This window comes from Anoplopoma fimbria, chromosome 11 (genome assembly GCF_027596085.1).
Source record: "Anoplopoma fimbria isolate UVic2021 breed Golden Eagle Sablefish chromosome 11, Afim_UVic_2022, whole genome shotgun sequence".
NCBI classification, from domain to species: Eukaryota; Metazoa; Chordata; class Actinopteri; order Perciformes; family Anoplopomatidae; genus Anoplopoma; species Anoplopoma fimbria.
This window is the reverse complement of record NC_072459.1, coordinates 5,843,797-5,863,073: the sequence shown is the minus strand read 5'-3', so window position 1 is coordinate 5,863,073 and position 19,277 is coordinate 5,843,797. Positions and strand designations below refer to the sequence as shown.

General features: G+C 40.0%; 1 protein-coding gene across 1 annotated transcript; it reads right to left on the bottom strand.

The window, feature by feature from the left end:
- Positions 1–1,664: 1,664 nt before the first annotated feature.
- On the bottom strand, positions 1,665–4,187 carry socs1a (suppressor of cytokine signaling 1a). Its single transcript, XM_054607547.1, has 2 exons — positions 3,745–4,187; positions 1,665–2,541 (listed from the first exon to the last, which is right to left on the bottom strand). The coding sequence occupies exon 2, from the start codon at positions 2,482–2,484 to the stop codon at positions 1,765–1,767; it is 720 nt and encodes a 239-aa protein (XP_054463522.1). The 5' UTR covers positions 2,485–2,541; positions 3,745–4,187; the 3' UTR covers positions 1,665–1,764.
- Between the last annotated feature and the right edge of the window lie 15,090 nt (positions 4,188–19,277).

Sequence of the window (19,277 nt, the reverse complement as noted above, 5' to 3'; positions counted from 1 at the left end):
AACGTGTAAAAGGTGTGGTTTAAGGTTCCTGTCTGAACACCGTCGTTTCTAAAGACTAGTCTTCAGAGGAGCCTTCAGCTGCGTTTATGCTCCAATGTCATAGTAACTACATGTATAGCGTGTGCAGCGTGTTTGTCAAACAAATGAGTCATACACTCAAACCAGGTAGACCCACCTGGATCAGTGTGGCCACACCCACTAAAGAACAGTGACATTTTTTCACCCAACAATGTCAATCTTTGTTTAAAAAAGCAGTCCTCTTTTAAATCTGTACAAGACGGTGCCTTTTTGTACAGTATAAAGTGCTGTATTGTATTACTTTGATACCATTCTGCTTATTAATAACGGTTTTAAATATGCGCTACATTCAAATCGTTTATCATAAATCCAAAATGAAACACGAACTGTAACTCTAACCCTGACCTTGATCTAACATGTCTCTGTCTAACCACTAACCCCAAAAGAAATTTCCCACTTCCTCCTGAGGAAATTTTAATCTGCGCTGGGTCCCCATTAGGTTAAAAGTACTCAACACACGCACACAATCACACAATCATTATGTGTCACCTCTGCCCCTGTTTCTGGTAAGTGTGTGTGTGTTTCTAAGCGTAACAGTCGGTGTAACCCCACCCACCTTGACACTACAGCCTACACAGATGAATCACTGTGGTGACGATACTGTACGCCAGCGCGTCGCACTTCCTGTCTCTGTCTGTCCTATTGTCTGCGTGATTGGGAGGGTGTGTGTGTGTGTTTGTCCCGCCCTCTCTCTCTCTCTCTCTCTCTCTCTCTCTCTCTCCCCTGGCCTTACTGACTCCTACCTCCCCTTCCTACACATGGCATGATTTCGGGAAGAGAAATACCACAGTTGAAAGAAAATTACCAAAAAAATCCAGCAAGGTTAGTTTAAATAAGTTTTATTTCAAATATAATAGAAAATATTAAAAAAAATATTCCTGTCTATCTGATTCAGTAAAATCATATTCATTCTCTGCCTGGCAGAGATGGTTGGATAAGAGGTGAGGAGCCTCTAAGTACAGTACAGTTAAACACCCAGACCTCGTGACTCCAAATACCCTCTGACGTCCTCTTCAGTATTTCACCTGCTGTGACAGTGGATTTGAAAAAGACATCAAGTGGTATTTGAGCCGCCGGTCGCTGGCAAACATTCATGTGTGATATGTAAACATTCAACAACATTAGAGTATTAAAGTCTGCTACAGTCAGTCCTACTGGTACCACGGCCTGATGACGGCTTCAGCCGCCTCCAACTAGTCCACTCCGTCCATGCTCTAAATGTCCTTACGCCATCCGCTAATAAATGTATCCAGGCCTCCGTGGGCCACAAAACAGACCCTGCAGTTTCCGGTCGGGCCATCACAGTTGACCCCGGCACTTCTTTTTTCGCTGCGATAACTTCATTGCGTGTGTAGATTTCTCTTAATGCAGCCTTTTCCAACATCCCATGATTCCTCAAGACCAGAAGGCACTCTGTCTGTGTGCAAGTTGAGTCTCTGGAGGTAAAGTTTGTTGAAGTGTCGAACCCTGTCCGATTGAAGACCGCCTCTACTTGCCTGCGGCGATAATGTCTTTTACGATACATTTTGCAGCTTTTCGGCATCAAACAGGAAGACGCTTGTATGTGTAACCATGGCGACACAGTCTTAACCTCCAACAAACACTCCCTCTGTTCACTGTTTCTTGGTAAAAACTGCCTTCTTGAAATTAAAAAGAACACGATCAGAACTTTAAATGGCAAGACTGTCATAGTTTGTAAGGGAACTCCAACAGGAAGTCTTGGACAACATGGGTGAGGGGCAGCTCTGGCACTCGGCTTCCGCCGCCACACAGCCCTATGATGCGTTTCCTGCACAGCTCCTGCAGCGTTGGCTCCCATTTCCTGTACGGGATGCTCAGGCGCCGCTTGGGAGAATTGACGTAATGCTCCAGGAGGGCGAAGAGCGACGGGAAGGAGCGCTCGTTGCCCGCCAGTGAGAACTTTTGCCGCTTGTAGTCGATGCGCACGCTGACCGGCCCGCCCTTGGCGTGGTAGGACAGCGTGAAGAAGACGTCCTTCTGCCGGCTGTCGCGGATGAGGAAGCTGCCAAGCGGGGCGTCCCGCAGCATGCGATGGGCCTCCTCCACTCCCAGAGGGCCCCAGTAGAAGGCGCTGCGCTCGAGCTTGGACGCTGTGTCTGTGATGACCTTGCAGTCCTCCTTGCAGGAGAAGGTAGGGAAGTGGGTCAGATACACGGAGGGGACGAACGCCAACCTCGGTTTGGGATCCGGAGCGGCACGACGCTGGAGCTGATCGGACTCGGTGCGTTGGGGGCTCAGAGCGAGCTGCCTGGACAGCAGTGATGACGGAGGAGATGATGATGAGGATGATGATGAGGATGATGAGGATGATGAGGATGACGATGGCGACGAGGAGCTTGACAAATGGGTCTTGTCATGGCCTTCCACAGTGCTGTCGGCTACCATCCTACAGGGGAGAGCGGCCCCAGACCCTCTCCCATCTCTAACCACCAGACTGACATTCTGAGAGAGACGAGAAAGAAAGGAAGAGTTATTATCTTTACCACAAACATTCATTCCTTTATTACGAAGCTAAAGTCAGATAACTATTACATCTTCATGTGAAATTATATATGTCGCAGTGGGGCAAGGATTCCTATGTGTGTGTGTGTGTGTGTGTGTGTGTGTGTGTGTGTGTGCATAAGTCAGTGACTGTCTCGAATGAGTGTTGCTTCGAAATATAAGTTTCCATGGAGCACTAGTCTGTTTGATATGACTGGAATCTGCGGTTAGGCCAAAATACAGTCAGCTCTGATGTCAGCCGCAGTCAGATTACTGTACACTGCACACACACACACACACACACACAGTTTATAGGGCTTCTAGCGGTATTTTTTTTAATTTTTTAACCCTTCTACCAAAATGAATTAAATACCGGGTAATCTAATTTTTAAGCCAATAAATTAAATTAAATTAAATTAAATAAATAAATAATGAACGCTCTTCATTGAGAAAATGAAAGTAGTTGTGTCAGGACATATGGTTTGAAATACTAAACACTTGACCCAGATGAAGGGATGAACATCTGATACTCATCAGCTGAGTATAATTTACAGAAGACATTGCCTGTTCCAATAACTCTATTCACATATCCACATATCCACTACCCTGTGTGTCATTCACCTTCCCCCTGTGTAGTCCAATGGGAATGAGATAAAGCTTTTGCTACCAGTTTAAAGTTAAAGATTAACAGGTGTTGCAATTTTGGGGGATTATTTAGTATCAATTTCAGGCGATGGTCAAGACAAAATGTAAATTATAACCATATTGCTGATTAAAGAGTTAACATCTATACTGTACATTTTTATTTTTATTTATTTTATTCTTATTTCTGTTCTATCTTTATTTTGTTGTATAGTATGTGTATTTATTGTCTGTTTCTGTGTAGTTGAGCTGCTGCAACACTTGAATCAATAAAGGAATATAATAATAATAATCTGGTGTAGTGAGAATCTCCAGCATGCGTGTTTTTTTTTTTGCCTCAAAAAACAGCCCATGCATACACAGTTTCCCACTGAATCCCTTAGTTTTCCACAAGGCCCCAGAAAAAAAAAAAAAAAAAAAAAAATCAGCCATGAATGCTACAAAAAAAAGAAAACCACCCCAAAAAAAAAACCAAAAAAGAAAACTACATTACAGCACAGCTCCAGTTGTAGAAAGTCTTACCGTTTTGTTCTAACAACAGCAGGTTGTTTAAAGATCCGTTTGTCTGTAATCCCAAAGAAGTCCAAAAAAATAAGACAAGATGCGTGAACGTCCTGCAGGTAAATCCCTGACGCACCGCACCGCACCGCACTTTGGATGGCAAGCTCGGGACCGACTCAGTCGTGATTTGATCCACCCTTCAGTGTGTCCTCCTCTGGTGCGTGTGTGTGTGTGCGTGTGTGTGTGTGTTATGCCGTGGTAAACACTCCTGCTGACTTTATACTCTGAGCTCCTCCCCGCTTCCACGAACAGCCGCGGCTCTTTTAGCGGCAGGCGGCCGGTTTCTCTGAAACGAAAGTGAAACCGAGCTGAGATCAGCCCCGCCGCTCTTTCACTTCGCTCCTTGCGCGGTTTCTGATTTGGAGAATTTCGAGAAAGCCGCAAAAGCCACATGAGAGCAGGACGTTAGAGAAAGACAGGTGACGGATCTGAGCGGCGTTTACTACACATGTTGTGTGTGTGTGTGTGTGTGTGTGTGTGTGTGTGTGTGTGTGTGTGTGCGTGTTTTTTAAAAGTGGTGTTTTATAAGCGCTCTTAAAGGGACAGTTCACCCAAAGAGAGCTTTTTTTTTGTGGGCGGTAACCTTTATGAAACGGTTCAAGGCCAGGTCTGGGCTTTATCTTAAGTAACATTTCCTGATTTCTGGAAATAGATGTTGCTGTTGACTTCTATTAAATGTATTGTTTTTGGTCATATTGGTCTTTATAGTGGTCCCACAATGAAAATGCATTTAACCCATCCCGAGCGTCTGTGACGGCCAATATAGGCAACTCACACCAAAACTATTTAGATTGACATGTAGAACTATGGATAAGAGGAAAGTTATGTATTTTTAATTGTTGGGCTGAACTGACTCTTTAATGTTTGGCTCTAGGGTCATTCTCTCAATCTGGGTTTTTCATAAGAATTCTATTCATTCACTGCAAATGTACCGTTCTAATTCCTTTATTAGACACGCATCCTTTATTAGACACGCTTACAGTAGCAGTCAAACGTTTGGACACACCTTCTCATTCAACTACTTTGAAGAATCTAAAATATAAAACATATTCTGGTTTGTTGAGCATTTGTTTGTTTACCACATAATTCCGTATGTGTTCCTTCATAGTTTGGATGTCCTCAATATTAATCTACAAAATAAAAATAAAGAAAAACCATTGAATGAGAAGGTGTGTCCAAACTTTTGACTGGTACTGTATGTCAAAACATCAGTCATTTCAAACGATCGCGGTATGTGCTCACTATATTATGTATTATTAGACATTAAGTTAAATGATTTTCATGTTTGGCATTAGTCTCAATCGACCGTTCAAGAAGATTTTGGACATCAGGTGCATGTTTTTTTAACATTTGGCAAAAACAAGGTAAGTCCCGTTGTGGTCATGATCTCTGCAGTCAGAGAGCGCTCATGTATGATATCATGTCACAGATAAAAAAGGAATAAACCAGTTGTCTCGAACCTCGAGGGAAACCAAATCAGTGGCACTTCGCCCACTTCTTCATTTGTTGTTAATAGCCGCTCTTCCACAGAAAAAGAATGGCCTTCGACCTTTGGGGTGACTCATCTCAGAAATGCTTATATTGTGACATACTGACAGTTTCACTATTTATACTTTAAACACGTCATATCGGGCCATTTCCTCAATGAATCCCATTTTCTATAATAATATAAGTTTTTATTAATGGCACATCGTTGTGGTTATGATGACCAGTGATACCTGGAAGTGTATTGTTTCTAAGTAACAGCTGTTTCACATGAAGTACACTTCACTGAATGTTTTTCTAATCTCACTTCAACTTTATTTTAGACTTTTCTTTTCTGTGTGTGGTGTGTGTGTGTGTGTGTGTGTGTGTGTGTGTGTGTGCTATGTTTTGACAGACAATTACATGACCTAATCAGTGTTTCATGCCAAATGATTCATGCATCTGGAATATTTCTGCTAAATAAGTACCGTAATGTGCAGGGAGGCGATGCAAGTTCATTTTAGATACACAATACCTGCAGATTACAAATTCACATGCTGCATCACCTGGTAATAAAGATCTTGTCAAATGTCTGCACACACACACACACACACACACACACACACACACACACACACACACACACACACACACACACACACACACACCAATGTGGCCATCACAGTTCAAGTATTTCTAAACATGTCTTTGGGTGGGTGAACTGAGCCCCAAGTGGTCAGGTTACAAAAGTGGAGGGAGACAAACAGAAAGTTAAGGAAGACTGCAGGTCAGCTGGCATTGGTTATAGAGGCAGACAGACAGGCTGGCAGACAGACAGGCAGATCTGTGTTATTGTTAGTTTCATTTTATCAGGACTCGCTTGACTCAACTTGTGCTCGGAGTAGCCTGCTGGTTCCACTGTGTGTGCCTGACGGTGTTGATCATGCACATTCTTTTGGCTTAGTTTCAATCTTGCACCATTCATCTTCTTCATCAGGTGATTGTTAAAACGTGTCTGCTCCTCCTTCATTTTGGAAACAGGCCTGCAACCAGTTTTGTGTCCCCAATAAAACCCGATCCAGTCAGTTACTTAAATGGGAACGCCACAGATTTAAGGCATCAAAGTCAGTTTGCAGGTCTTGGGGGAATCCGAGTAGCAGGAAAAACATGTTGGCGTTGCAATTTTTCTGCAAACCAGGGACACGTTAAATGTGGACGTTTTTGTGCATTCAGGCCGAGCAAGTGCTGTAGTACAGTGAGCGAAGCGCAGAGAAAGTGACAAAGTATATTGAGCGAGCGTTAATTAAAAATGATGTGGCATAATACCCTAGGCCATAAGCAAACAAAGTAAATGTTGACTTTAGGCTTTTTATTTAACATACGCTTGTGAGGTTATGTTTCATAAGAAAGTCTGTAGTTAAGTTGTTACGTCTTTTTCGTAACGTTATTATTTCTTTTTTTTTAACCTTAACTAAGTCGTTTTGTTGCCTAAACCTAATTAATCATTCCAAAACGTCAAGTTGCATCTTGCAAGCTCGATCTGCGACTGTTATGAAATGTCACTAGGAAGTATTTTTTGGTTCAGAAACGTTAACATTATCTCTTTTTTTGCAGAAACATATACAATGCCAACATTTTTTCTGTAGACTTCGTTGTTTGGAGGTTACTACTGTACAAGGCTGAAGATTACAAGTTAGTCTATGAAAATAATTTGGGGGTGTGGAGTTACAAAGAAGTGAGCTCATCAGACCGCTGTGGCCCGCTCCTCATCTCTGCTTATAATTAACTGTGGTGGCTTTGAGAAGATTCAAATCTAATCAAATTTGTTCTTTTAACTATGGTAAACGTTTACGTGCACGATGCAAAGTTGCAGCATGCAGAATACATTCAGAATAGTGCGGCGAGATATGATTCAAATAAAGAGAGAGAGAGACAGGCAGAGAGAGGGAGGGCTGGGTTTACAGCTCTATGCCTGTCTCTGCTTAATCAGAAACACACACACACACACACACACACTGCTCTCACTGCATGTCTGTCTTGGATTTATTTTTTGCATTGCAAAAATATGCTTAATCAATACCATGTCATAATGCACAGTGCAGTTTGTAGTGTTGTAAGTGCTTATCATTACGCACTCTGTGTCTGTTTGCAGGTGTGCGTGTGCTCCATGAGTTTCATTTCTGTGAAACAGGGACAGAACCAAGAGACTGAAACATAGCCAGTGTTTGTTGTGTCCTATCACAGAGCTTTGCAGACTACTGCCAGTGTGTATGTGTGCGTGCGTGCGTGCGTGCGTGTGTGTGAGTGTGTGCATGAATGAATGAATGAATGCAGCGGTTCAACAGAAAATACACACATGCATTAATACGCTGTAGCAGCACATAGATATATTGTAATAAAGCTTATTGGGGTTTTTTTCTATTGTGTGAGAGCATGCATTGTGGGAAGGCTCCTCGATGCATTACAGATGGATGAAAAATGCAGAGTAGAGAAAATCCATTGTTTCTAGTCCTGCACAAGCCCTGGCTGTTAAACCATAGGAGCTTTGTTGGAGTCTCTCTGCTAATTAAAAGGCTGCATGTTTGGAAAATACAGACACATGACTGCTGATTATCAGCAGATGAAACATGTCTTGGCACATGCACTCTGGAAGTTTCTGCAGGAGCAAGCTGATGCTTCTGTGCTGTTGTTTTTCACTTTTCATTTCTGGGATCTGCAGAGATATGTACTGATAAATATTAAAGTTTCAATGTAATTAAAGTATTGTCCACTTGCAATTTTCAGCTTGCAAAAGTGTTGCAAACAGCTATAAAAGATATTAGCTGATGAACAGGACCTGTGTGTCTGTGTGGGTGTGTCCTCCTCTGTGGCTCTGTCTCAGTTAAAATGAAACTGTTGCATCCCAGAGGCGAGTCCCGCTCTCACTCCACTAGTCCACCAAGAAAATACTGCCCTTCCTTGTCTGGAAACAGGAACTTATTTCTCAAATCTTAAAATGTATTTGTTCTTCTAACATTTGCATAGTGACCAGCCCCATGTGGCCATAGAGGCCTTGCGCCATGGCAGAATGTACTTTCAATATGAGGACTATGTGAATGTGCAAATTAAGTTATGGTCTTCTGGGCTGAACTGTCAGTTTGCTGTACTTTCACTTTTATGTACCCCGTAATCAGTGATAAGAATGACTGGTAATTACTGTTCCTTACAGCCAGTGACAAAAATAGGGCTTGAATGGCAGTTACTGTAAATGGTTAGCAGTTAGTTATCTTCTTGTAAACATATCTGCTGCACACATATCTGTTATGAGCCTGCTGTGGAGCTTTTGTAGTGTAGCTGCTGTGGCAGTAGCAGTGTATCCTGGTGCACTAAACCAACATATACACAATCTTTAATAGCCCTGTATAACCTTTATGTTGTGTGTGTGTGTGTGTGTGTTCTGTTTCATTTTGTGTGGTTTATTATCAGGAACCAGTAATTAGTTTAAGATGAGCTTTACAAGAAGACAGAAGGTGTTAAAGGAAAAACACGAAAAACAAAAAGAATAATGTAGAATAATTAAACACATTAAATATTTTTTTTAGAATGATTATGTACGATGCTTCATTGAAAACAAGACTAGGTAGACCCCTTTTGCTTTTTGTGAAAAAAAATATTGTTGTTGTTTCTTTCTGTAAGTGAATTCTTTGGCATCCACTTTACTTTGTTTGGTGCCATCACCACAAAACCTCATAAAATAATAAAAAATGACACCTTTTAGCATTTCCCAGACTCTCTGGCCAGCAGTAAAACATGCTGATCAGCAGATAAAACACATAATGTGAAAACTCAGCCAGGTGGCATTGTTACCATGGTGGCTTCTTTTTCCTCCTTTCTTCATGTTATTGTGCACTCTTAGAAATAAGGGTTCCAAACGGGTTCTTCCTGGGTGTTCAAGGGTTCTTTGTATGACTGAGGATTCTATTACTTTTATTTATTAATCACCTTTCAGCAACAAGACAATTCAAAGTGCTTCACATAAAATATCAAAAGACAGATTGCAAAAGAACTGTCACTTAAGAGCCAAGAGAATAGAAAAACAAGCTAAAATAGAATAAGACAGGTGTGAAATAGAATAAAAAGCGCAGTGTAAGAAGTTATTCAATAAAAGGCAGAAGCATTTTCATCCAAAGAAGCCTTTTTGGAATAAAGAGTTCTTCCAGGATTGTTGAAAGCAGGGCTGTTAAAAGGGAATATCCCCTGAACCATGATCTTTGTGAGCATTTCTGCCCCGGTCTGGATAAAACTGTTTGTTTAAAAAGAGTTCTCGGTAGTAACCCCTGGGTGGGTTCTTATACGCACCCTTAGAAGTTTGAACGGTTCTGGATACAAACTCCAGAGATAGTCCTGAATGGAATTACAGAAGGGTTCTCTGTAGAACCACTCATAGGGTGCTCTGGGTGGAACCTTTCCCAGATGGTCCTCCATATACCCCTTTATGTTTGGTTTGAGGTTGAGCCCTCTAAAAGAGTTCCAGTTGGAACCTTTATGAAAGATTTTTATCAGTAATCATAAATTGCTCTCCTTTGAGGACAAGCTGAAGAACCCTATATGGTTCTAGTTGGTGCATGCATTCCTCAGAGTGTATGTAAGAGTTGGTCAGAGCGCCTGGCAGAGATACAAAGCAGTGAATTTGATCCAGTAGTTCCTGTATTCATCTGTCAAAACACAATTGAGTTGGGATTAAAGTGGAAGTAGAGCTGCAGGGAAACGAGAAGCTGCATTTCACTGAATCCCTACTGATTATAGTAAGGAGGCCCTAGAAATGCACCGGGACATTGTTACTTTCTCATTCACAATGTGGGAAACACTGAGAAATAATCTGTTGTGCAATCTGGATGATATGAAAGCATGATAAGGGACCTTTGCACCGAAGGTAATAAGGCTGAATGTGAAAGAACAATGTCTTCCTTGAAGCTTAGATGCTTATTGGAAGTGCTGGAGCATTTTTACATTAAGTTAGCCAATAAAATCCCTCAAGCTTCAACAGTTGCCAGTGCTGCCTGATGTTAAACAAGTTAATGTAATTAGGCTCCAAAAATGCACAATAAATGTGAGTGGAAAAAACTCTGCTCAGACCATTTACTCTTAAAAATCTTCTCAGTCTGTGATTTGGTTGTTAAATGACAAGCTCCTACAGAGTTCATTCATATAGTCGTCACTTTGCTTTCTCATCCCACTTGGTGATTTGTTTTTGTCTAGACCCTTCTCTCCCCAGAATAACTGCTTTTTAAAGGAGATATTCATGAGGCCAAATTGAATAAAATATCTGGAAAATAACAACAACAAAGCACCCAGAAACTGTTTATATATTCAAGTTATCGTTGAGTCCTCATTCCTTCATTTTGCTGGTCGTCCCCCAGTCATATTCCAGTTACTGAAGTTCCTTTGTTTCCTGTGTACAATGCCGTGTCATTGATTTCCCAAAAAGTGGGCAGCAGAACAATGCAGAAACGTCTCCGCAATTGATTTATTGTCAAGTACACATCCTCATGGCTGAAATCTCCTTAACCATAAGCCCTTCTGTTGAAATACAAAGTTCTCTCAGCAAGTAAAACAATTTACAGTAATGCAGTTGCAGCAAATTAATCAAGAGATTTATTTGAAAAGCCGGAGTGGCTCTGAGAAACCAATCTGGCAGCTAAAAGTCAAAATAGGATATCTCCCAAATCACGACTTGAAACTTCTGATGAAATGTCTTCTGGGGAATTGTGATGGAGAAGAGATTAGTTTCCCACTAATGTGCTGCCCACAATGTGCTTGCAAAATACATTGGTTTGCTTCCAAGGTCCATGATTGTCTGTCGATTGATTATTATTATTATATTATTGATATCAGAATCTCATTGTTCTCCAGAATATGGCGGTGTTTCAAGTACTATACTTAAGTACCGCAGGCAGGCACATGAAACAGCCTCGAAACTGGCAGGGAAAAGTAAATATTGAGGAGTGAAACACAGTGAAGAGATCTGGACCTGTTGCTTGAAGAGGAGCCAAACTCGGTGTGATACGTTTGGATTATTGTTTTAAATCTCACAGAACAAATGTGTCCCTTAGAAGTACCAAATAGTAAAAAAGAAAAAGGAAAATCTTCCAGCTTTGTATCACCACAGTGTGGATGGTACAGTATGTACAAATGAACAATGTTCGGCTTCCCCTCCACCATTTTGCTAGACTGTCATTAGAAGAAAATCCAAGCCAGTTTGCAGAAAAAAAAACATTAAATCATAGCCATTTTTATTTTATTTTATTTATTGTCTCATTTGGACAGAGTTTGGCATCTTCATTCTTCACTGAGGTGTTGAATTAAAAGGACAGTTAACCCTCAAATCAAAAATACATATTTTTCCTCTTTTCTGTATAGTTACTTGTCAATCTAGATTGTTTTGGTGTGAGTTGCTTAGTTTTAGAGATATCTGCCGTAGAGATGTCTGCCCGCTCTCCAGTATAATGTAACTATATGCCACTTGGCCTGTTGTGCTCAAAGCGGAAAAAGAAAAATGTGAAAAACTCAACAGTAATGTCTCGTTCCAGAAACTAAAGATAATCTACAGATCCTGTGAGCAGTTTCATGTTGGAACTATTTTCAATCATAGTTTCTGCATGAAACTGCTCACAACAAGGTCGGTGTTTTATTAGACAACGGTTTCTTGATCCCGTTTGAATTGTGCCATAAATTACACATATGATGTTTGTCAATGTAAAAGAAAATTTTACAATTCTAGAAAGTCAAAGTTTGTAGTAGATTTGCAGTGGTACCATTTAGTTTTGTGTGGAACTTTTCACTGAACTACACATCTTGTCGATGTACGTCACCAACATGGCCGTTACCTTAGCTTGCTAGCTAGCTAGCTAACTTAGCTCTGTTCTACCCACAAATGTAACGTTATATCACCTGTTGTGTTTTATCCAGCAACTCTAAAGCAAAGCAAAAGAACGAGAGAGACCCGTTGTTGTTTGTGTGATAACATCCTGGTACGGAACAAATAGGCATCGTAGCTTTAGAGAGGGACGTCATTAACGTCATTTTTTCGGTGTGTCGTCTTTCTAATTACGTATTTACACAGTCTTATATTTCAACAGTTTTACAACAAAATGTGACACTCTTGTCTTGCAAAATTATATTTTAAACTGGCAAACATCTTATTTAAATTCAAACAGGATCAAAAGAGTTTCTGTCTCTTGCCTTTGACTACTGTACATCATTTTTCTGAAATAAGGTCCAATTGGCAAATTCTAAATTAAACTAGATACACTAGATGTTCATGTTTATGTTTAGTAAGGCGTGCTTTGTGATCATGAACTACACCCTAGACTCATGACTGCTCACATTGTTTATAATGAATGCAGCGTCAGTGCAGTCTTGCTGTCTGTGACCTCATAAGATGACCCTGAAAGGTTTATTTGAGTCATGCAGTAAAATAGTTGATGCCTATCTGTTACCAGAACATGCCACAGTGGTTAATCATATTATGAGGAAACACTCCTCAACGCTGGAAAGTTATCACGGCAACAATCGACCGTTCTGAATGTTATGAATCATGTTATTATGAGAGTCTTGAATCCAGTCCTCATGATCTCCCGGTCATGTTTCTATAAATTAATTCATCCGCTGTCGTTGGCCAACAGTGCAGCAATGAATCCTGAGCCATGTCAAAGTCCTACTGGAGCTAATCTGTGCTATCAGCTCCTACCAAGCTTTGGCTCCATAGACTGTATGTAAGAAGTGGACGTAGTCACCGTGACGTCACTCATTGGCTTGTGGACTGCTGTTTTGAAGCTCGTGTTTGGCATTTAGGCTGTCGCCATTTTAGTTTCTTGCAACCAGAAGTGACATGAGAGGGTGCCTAGTACAAGTGAGCGCTGGATAAGACATTTTTAAGAGACCAAAAAGGTTACGATTAACTTTGATGAACTCCAAACATACCGTAAAAGAGTTAAAGTTAAAGTATGGCGAAAACACAGACCAATCTCAAACCTGACAACGGCTTGGTAGCAACCTGTCAATCACAATGTAGCCACGCCCTAAAACATACCCTGCTTTTTCGTTTATTTTACTTTAAATGGGGCAATAATTTACTAAATGAACATCATGCTGTATTGAAGAAGACTTGAAACTGGAAATTGAGACCATAAACTCATGTTTACAATGTTCAATGAGGGAATAAATCAAGTGAGAAGTTTTCTCATAGACTTCCAAACAATCAGACTTCTTTTTGCAACAAGAGGAGTCGCCCCCGATGCCCATTAGAAAAAAATGTATGTGGGTTTAAGTCACTTCCACATTGGCTTCACATGTCAGATCCGGAGGTTGCTGCCTGGTTGGTTCTGTTGGTTCGTCCAGTTGGCAACACTGCTGTGTTCATTCAAACGTTGGCCTCCTGCTCTGCTTCCATAAACTAGCCACAAAAGCCCCCCTTCATATAACAATCCCAGCAGATGATTTGCTGATAGTGTGCAAAAATCTTTCCCTCAATAGAAACATATTTTGTTATTTATAAATGCTGCATGTGAATGGAATTATGCACACACAATTGTAGATCTGATCAGCGTCTGCTGATATGAGGTCTGTGCAGATTTCACTTTTGGTTTGAGAGTTAAAATAAAGCACAAGGTGTGTGGCTGAACTAGAGCTCTGTAGCTGCAGGGGGACCTGGCAAAGTTGCATGGTTGGTAAGTTTCCTTAAGTACCTATTCAGCGTGAAATCCAACCATCTGCTAAGACACAAAAACATCAGATCCAGTGGCTGGAATCCAGGAGGGAGACATGTCAAAGACGAGCACATCGTCAGAGTGAAACTGAAATCTCACAGCCTCACAGATTCAAAGGTTAAAGGTCTTCATTTTGTTTATATGAGGTTGTGACTACTGTTGACTTGTAGTTTCCTGCTGTTCCTCCTTTTTCTATGGAAAAAAAGCTGCATTTGAAGAAACTGGATTGATCAGGAAGGATTGCAGAGAACAACTTGATATCAACTGCACAGCTGTCTAAGACGGCTTGTAATAAGTGTAAACACCCAAATATGCATGCACACTCTGATACCAACTACTACTGCACACTCACACACACACACACACACACACACACACACACACACACACACACACACACACACACAGGACTCTTGTTGTTATTGCGTAAGTGCATACCCATGCCTTGCCTTATTGCATGCCTGCACGCTATAAAATATGTGTGCTGTGTCTGAGAGCAGGAGCTATCAATAGTAAACAATTTAGTTGCGTGTTTTTGTCTGCAAATTGTGGTCTTTGTCCATTCCAGCGGCCGCACTGTGACAGAAATGCTCCGTTTTCTAAGAAGCCGAAAGTGAAAGCGAGGTTTTGTGTGGCAGCGTGGCAACGGATAATACAACTGAGCCTTTTAAATCCGGATTGGCTCATGCTGCCTTAAAGAGCTGTACTAAAAGTGAACAATCAATAGATTTTACTTGATAAAAAATCAGTTAAAGCAACTACTAAGGGTGTGACATATGCATACGATTCTTGATCTCTTCTTCCTGAAATCACACACTGAAAGTACGGACAAAGTATTGCTGAGGTTTTCGTTTGAAATAACTTCCCTGGAATATTGAGTTGACTTGGAGGTAGTTTTGGGGGATTAACATGTCCATGCAAAGTGAAAAATCAAAGGAAAAGTAAGAATATCAGCTTTCTTGGAAACATTTTTCTTGAAACCATCATTTAGCAGAAACACTAAAGAGAATGTTCCTTCCTTAAAGGTTGGTTTGAGTGCTACAATCCTTGCTGTAAAAACACATATCCTAAAATAAATACAATAATAGTGATAATATTAAAATAAATAGATAAAGGGTGAGGCATATACAGTAAAGCAGTCCCTCTTTTCCTTTGTTTATTCCTTGCTGATGTCAATGCGATGTCCTGCTGGGATCCGGATTTTTACCCCTTCTCTCTCTGCATTGCTTTGTTTGAATGTAACATGATACACCGGCATGATAGTTGACTTTGTATTATCAACTGTCCTGCATACACATGGATGCAAAACCCACAAACACGCAGTTTGGCCCTTTTTTCTTTTAATGACTCACTCTCTTACAGGATTTAATCTAGAATTGCTCCAAAGACTTTCAATAGTAACGAGGCCGTGCTCGGGAGTGATCACACCCACTGTTTGCTGTCTTTTATTCCAAACCGTTGTTAAAAAGTTTGTTTAAAGCTTCAAGTTGATTAATTTTGTTATGATTTCATTGTGTTCTTCTTCAGTTGTGTAACTCCTAACAAGGGTTATGTGTGTAATGGAGCCAACACTTTGGACACATTTCTCCACTTTTCCTCTCCCATACCTGGATAAACGTCCTGGAGCACTCTGATAATAAAACCGTGATAATGTTCCATGTAAACACTTTATCCTGGTTTCTTTTTTGGAGGAGAAATATGCGACTGAAGATGATGAGAAATCCAGACAGACCTGCACTCTAATGGTCAGAAACATGGTTACCGTTAGTATGTATACACGGATACAAATAACCCAGTTTCTCGTGTTCCATTTAAACACCTTTTCTCCAAAAACATCAAAACCAGGAAATCAGGATGCTTATGTACATATAAATACACTCTATTATAACTAATACTACATTAGATATTACTCCCATGACTACTTCCTACATATTTTGCTGTTATCATAGAGTTGCTGCCTTTTATTCTCTCTCTCTTTTACTGCTGCTATAATTACTAAGGATTAAGGAAGATTTATTGCCATTTTGCAACCTTAACCCATTTGCTACACAAGAAGAACATTACAAAACAAAGACATGTGCTTCATTCCTGTAGTGCATATTTTTTGAATTTCCATGAAGTAGTAATGTAAATAGGAGTAACAATAGAATTCTCTAGGCAAATAATATGGATTCAACATCAGGGACACATTGCTCATCACCTTTTTTTATATCTTTCAAAAAACGCTGCTATTTTAATGAGTTATCTTTTGAGGTAACTCTCCATATCTTGGCTCCGCCTCCCCTCAAGACCATCAGAACGAGCCACTTACGGGAATGCATATGCAGTATACCGTAAATAGTCATTAATCTTGATTCTAATCTTTCCACTAAACACTGTCTCAGTCATAAGCTTACCGTCGATAAGCACACACAAACCCACATACAAATGCACTACACACACCCACACATACACACACTCAAACACACACACGCCGACACACCACAACTCTGTGGTCGACCCCCTTTTTCGCACTGACTCAGTTTTATGAAGTCATGTGACCTTCTATCAACTTGGTAGAACTAGTTATGATTTGTCAAATAACCCAGAAGAGCATGTCAGTATGTATATGTGTGTGTATGTGTGTGTGTGTGCATCTATACCATGACCTATTAACGGATACACATACATTTCAAGCATCATGTGGGGTGGATGTATTATAATAAAAGTGTCAATCCTGATATATAATCCTACATGATGTTGTGCTAAAACAGTATCTACACAAAACATTTTGATGTTCCTTTATTTCAAAGAAATTAAATGATGAAATGAAAGTGATCTCACTGTTAATTAACAAAAAAGGGAATAGGTTGTTGCTGTTACTAAAACAATGACTGTTTAATGGTCAAAAACCTGCTGCCATTGTTTGTCTAGACTGTAAACTGTGTGTGTGTGTGTGTGTGTGTGTGTGTGTTGAGTTTGCTTGGCTGTATGAAGCCAATGAAAGAGGGAAGTGGCACTTCTCTATGATATTTAAGCATTTCTGAAGAAGAGGATCTATGTCAGCCATTTACAGTAATTCAACACAGAGACAAATAAACAGAAACTCTGATTTAATATTGAAATGTAAAACTCTTCAGATGGCATTTTTTAGATAAGGCAGTTGAGTCGTGTTCTTGAATAGCGTGTGGTGACACAAAAGCCATGGATCATTTAGCACTGACAGTGAGCTCGCCCCGCTCTGTTAAACTGTTGGATTGTCTAATAGTGCACAGACTGCAGTATTACTCAACACAAAGTGATCGACGCATTCTCCATTGAACAAAAGCAGTTACAAAAGTTGTCAGGCGTCTTCACGCCCTGTTTCAGGCTGTGAGAGATTCCCAAGTAGGCCTCTGAAGCTATAAAGCACAGATGTAAGTGAATGAACTGATAATGGCTGAATTCCATTTAGCTGCTCCAGTTTCAGGGTCGGTCCTCGTATTGATCGTTTTGGTGCGTTGTCACACTTACTGGTGCACTTTTAAACGAATCCGTCGTTAGTGTTATTAGTAAAGCCTGTGTTTTCCATTCCAAGATAAGTGAAAATGCCTGAATAAAAAAAAACCAAAGTGATTATAATGGTGCTACCATTAGACTCAAAGGTATAGTTTTACAGTTTGTGAAATACACTTGTTAGTTTTCTTGCTGAGAGTTAGGTGAGAATATTGATACCTCTCTCATGTAGAGTTGGAGCCCACAGGCTGTTAGCTTAGCTTAGCACAAAGACTGGAAACAGGGGGAAACTGCTAGCCTGGTTCTGCCTGAAGGTGACAAAATCCACCCACCAACACCTCTAAAGTTCACTAATTAACAAGGTTTTTTTCTGTGTAATCTGTACAAAAAAACAAAGTGGGATAAGTGCCAGACTATTTTGGCCAGGACCAGTTGCCAGGCAACCAGCAGAGTAAGTTACCAGTTAAGGCCAAGAAATTATCCTGCACATAACCTTCTGTAAAATAATTTTGAATTTCTTTTTTTCATATTTTCAAAATACTCAGCTTATTTGCAAAAAAATATAAACAAGAATTTTAATTATTACGCTATATGTCTGGTTTCAATGGTTAACATCTTCGTCTATCATCTGCAGACAGGAAATCCGACCTTGAGCTATTTTTGGAATTCTCATTTAAGCTAAATGTGCAAACTGATGAATGTGCCAGAGAACAGAGGGGCTTTTTGGGGTATTTTAATATATGATAGATATGATACGATAGACACCAAACCAGTCGACGAAACAAGAGCAAGTGGTGAATCATTAGATGACGTAAAAGATACAAGGTATTTTTATAGCGTGCAGGTGCATCTTTTCTTGTCATCTCACAGAAGCACGTTTCAATTTCATTTTGATGAATTTGGCAAGCAACTGTTTTAAATATTGCCTTAAGGGATATTTATTGTTTTGATTGTGTTTTCAACAGCATGTATGTAGGACTATATATATATATATATATATATATATATATATATATATATATATATATATATATATATATATATATATATATATAGTATATACTATATATATTCATGAATTTATTCCTGTGTGGTCACGTGGCAGTGCTGTTTCTCAGTGCACAAAAGCACGTGTGACTGACAGAAATCAGTCACACGTGCATTTGCGTGCTCAGTTTACACAGTATTTCCTATAATTGTTGTATATGTGTGTTTGTGTACTGTAATCGTCAGCAAAAGAGAGAACATGAGATCTTACCTGTTTGATTGTGGAAAAAAATGCATTGAAATAAGATTAATAAAAAACTGAGATGTATGTTGAGATGAAGGCACACGGGGGAATCAAGGGAATCCCAAACAAACAGGTTGAGAAAAAGATGGTGGATAACCAGCCAACACAACAAAACAGGTTGAGGAACATTTTTGAACTTTCACAGACTATCAGATTATCCAATAAGTGTTTTAGTTTGGGTGTTTCCTCGAAACACGTATCCAGTGGGAGTGGCACCTCCTCCCATTGGTAACGGCAGTGGATTCTGGGTGGAGAAAATTGTCACTATTAACTGCATTATTTCCTGTGGATGTGCTTGTCAAACAGGATAATTATTCCCACCAGATAGGGTGTCATCTCATGTTTGGTTGAGAATGTTGGACAACAGGCCCAATGTAAAAGGCTACTGGAACTACTGACACCTAAACATTAGACAGTAATTATGTAAAACTATTGGTAAATATGTAAAAATCATAGAAACATCTTTATAAAAAAAGTAGTTTTACCTTTAAAAAAGCTGGATTATAACTGTACATTGT